The 2,480-nt window shown below is 51.6% G+C and overlaps 1 protein-coding gene across 1 annotated transcript; it reads right to left on the bottom strand.

Annotated features, from left to right (window-relative positions):
- Positions 1 to 1,380: 1,380 nt before the first annotated feature.
- LOC127303770 (uncharacterized) lies at positions 1,381 to 1,881 on the bottom strand. The gene is made up of 2 exons (XM_051334474.1): positions 1,825 to 1,881; positions 1,381 to 1,767 (listed from the first exon to the last, which is right to left on the bottom strand). The coding sequence occupies exons 1-2, from the start codon at positions 1,879 to 1,881 to the stop codon at positions 1,381 to 1,383; spliced, it is 444 nt and encodes a 147-aa protein (XP_051190434.1).
- Positions 1,882 to 2,480: the final 599 nt, after the last annotated feature.

Here is a 2,480-nt window from a genome sequence, read left to right as displayed (position 1 = left end):
AGAATTATTCACCGGAGTCAGGATTCTGCTGGAAAAAGTACCGTCAGGACACCATATTTCTGAAGATCAACAATTGACGGCAATTATACGAAAATTCCTATTTTTCCAGAAGACGAAGGGAGCCAAAAGGAGGGGCCGAGAGGGGCCACCATGGGCCCCCCCATAGGCCGGCGCGGGCCCTGCCCTGGCCGCGCCGCCATGTTGGGAGGGGGCCCACAGCCCCCTCTGGCCGCCTCTCCTTCGCGTACTTCTTCACCTAGAAAACCTAAGCCTCGGGGAGTTACGGAGAATAGACAAAGCCGCCTCTGCGGGGCGGAGAGACACCAGAGAGAAAAGAGCTCTCCAGCAGGCAGGAATCCGCCGGGGAAATTCCCTCCCGGAGGGGGAAATCGACGCCATCGCCATCGTCATCGAGCTGGACATCATCTCCATCATCATCATCATCATCTCCACCATCTACACCGCCATCTCCACCACTGCATCTCGTCAACGCTGTAACGATTTGGGTTGGATCTTGATTGTTGATAGGGGAAACTCTCCCGGTATTGATTTCTACTTGTTATTGATGCTATTGAGTGAAACCATTGAACCAAGGTTTATGTTCAGATTGTTATTCACCATCATATCACCTCTGATCATGTTCCATATGATGTCTCGTGAGTAGTTCGTTTAGTTCTTGAGGACATGGGTGAAGTCTAAATGTTAGTAGTGAATTATGGTTGAGTAATATTCAATGTTATGATATTTAAGTCGTGGTGTTACTCTTCTAGTGGTGTCATGTGAACGTCGTGATACTTCACCTTTATGGGCCTAGGGGAGGACATCTTGTATTCGTTTGCTAATTGTGGGGTTGCCGGAGTGACAGCAACCTAAACCCCCATTAGTATATCGGTGCAGGAGGGATAGCAGGATCTCAGAGTTTAAGGCTGTGGTTAGATTTATCTTAATTACTTTCTTGTATTTGCGGATGCTTGCAAGGGGTATAATCACAAGTATGTATTAGTCCTAGGAAAGGCGGTGCATTAGCATAGGTTCACCCACACAACACTTATCAAAACAATGAAGATTAATCAGCTGTATGAAGCGAAAGCACTAGACTAAAATCCCCGTGTGTCCTCGAGAACGTTTGGTCATTATAAGTAAACAAACCGGCTTGTGCTTTGTGCTAAAAAGGATTGGGCCACTCGCTGCAATTATTTCTCTCGCAATTTACTTACTCGTACTTTATTTATCTGCTATATCAAAAACCCCTGAATACTTGTCTGTGAGCATTTACAGTGAATCCTTCATCGAAACTGCTTGTCAACACCTTCCGCTCCTCGTTGGGTTCGACACTCTTATTTATCGAAAGTACTACGATACACCCCCTATACTTGTGGGTCACCAGACGGCTCGGTGAAACTTGCAGAGAGTCTCTGTACATGTCGACTCCGCCATCCGTAGGTAGTTATTAACTGTATCTGGAGGAGCTTCGTATGCAAGACAGCGCATTGCAGCAGTGCACTTCTGAATTGAGGTGAAGCCCCACAAACCTGTGCAATCTTGCTTGGCCATGAAGTAGTCGTCGTACTCCAGGACGCCGTAGACAATCTTCAAGAACAACTCCTTGTTCATCCTAAACCGGCGTCGAAATTCCTTCAGCGAATGAGTCACGTCGTTGTTAAAGTAGTCGGCGTCAAGCAGCATTGCGCCGGCTTGATGATGCCGGTTGATGTTCCTCCTCTTGCCTGGCTTTGAGTCGCTGCGCCGAGGCACGGTGAAGAAAGGCTGGCGAACGCGCAGCATACTCGTCAGAATTAGCTGCTGCTATTGCCGCCAGACAACCTCAATGTTCTGCCCCTCCGTGAACACCTGCACCATCATCTCGTTGTCGATGTCCATCGCGGAAATCCGACGAACACCTTGCGGATGGGGCGATTGTGCCGTGGTGGCGGCGAGCTCTGTTCCAGGCGAAACAGCGGCCGCCGGTCGAGGGGGTAGCGGCCGTGTCGATGGACGACGATTCCTGGACAAATGGCGGTGTCTATTGCAAGCAGGGGGCGCGACGGCGACGTTGGCGTTCTAGAGGGGTGGGAGTCGGCTCGGGCGTGCGTAGGAGGTGGGGAACGGTGCGTCTGGCTGCCAAGTGGAGCCCACACTCGTTTTCTGACGTGACGCGAGGCGCCGGCGCGCCCGATTCACGCCCTCTACGAAGGGCGGCATGAGGTTGTCGGCGATTCTATTAAGCTCGAAAACTAGCAGGCGCCTTTTGGAATAAACCGGTGCGAGCCCAAAAACAGCTCCAGCCCCCAAAACGCTATCAGGGTTGCTATGGGGCGTGCAGGTGGAGATGCTCTAATACTTCGTCTCCACCACCGCCTCACGTGGGCCGGCCCTAGGGAGCCTTGGACGGCATTGCGTCTAGCCGTCCTCGTGTCCACCGGAGCATGCCGCTCGACTGTCATGAGCTAGCAAACAGACGCCATTGCTCCTCGCTTACC

This window comes from Lolium perenne, chromosome 5 (genome assembly GCF_019359855.2).
Source record: "Lolium perenne isolate Kyuss_39 chromosome 5, Kyuss_2.0, whole genome shotgun sequence".
Lineage (NCBI taxonomy): Eukaryota > Viridiplantae > Streptophyta > Magnoliopsida > Poales > Poaceae > Lolium > Lolium perenne.
This window is presented reverse-complemented; position numbering and strand designations above follow the sequence as displayed.

Excerpts from the sequence above, each read along its gene's own strand:
- LOC127303770 (XM_051334474.1), bottom strand. The coding sequence starts at position 1,881 with ATGGACATCGACAACGAGATGATGGTGCAGGTGTTCACGGAGGGGCAG. Across the intron at positions 1,768-1,824 it reads CGGAGGGGCAGAACATTGAG|CCTTTCTTCACCGTGCCTCG; the intron begins GTTGTCTGGCGG and ends CGCGTTCGCCAG.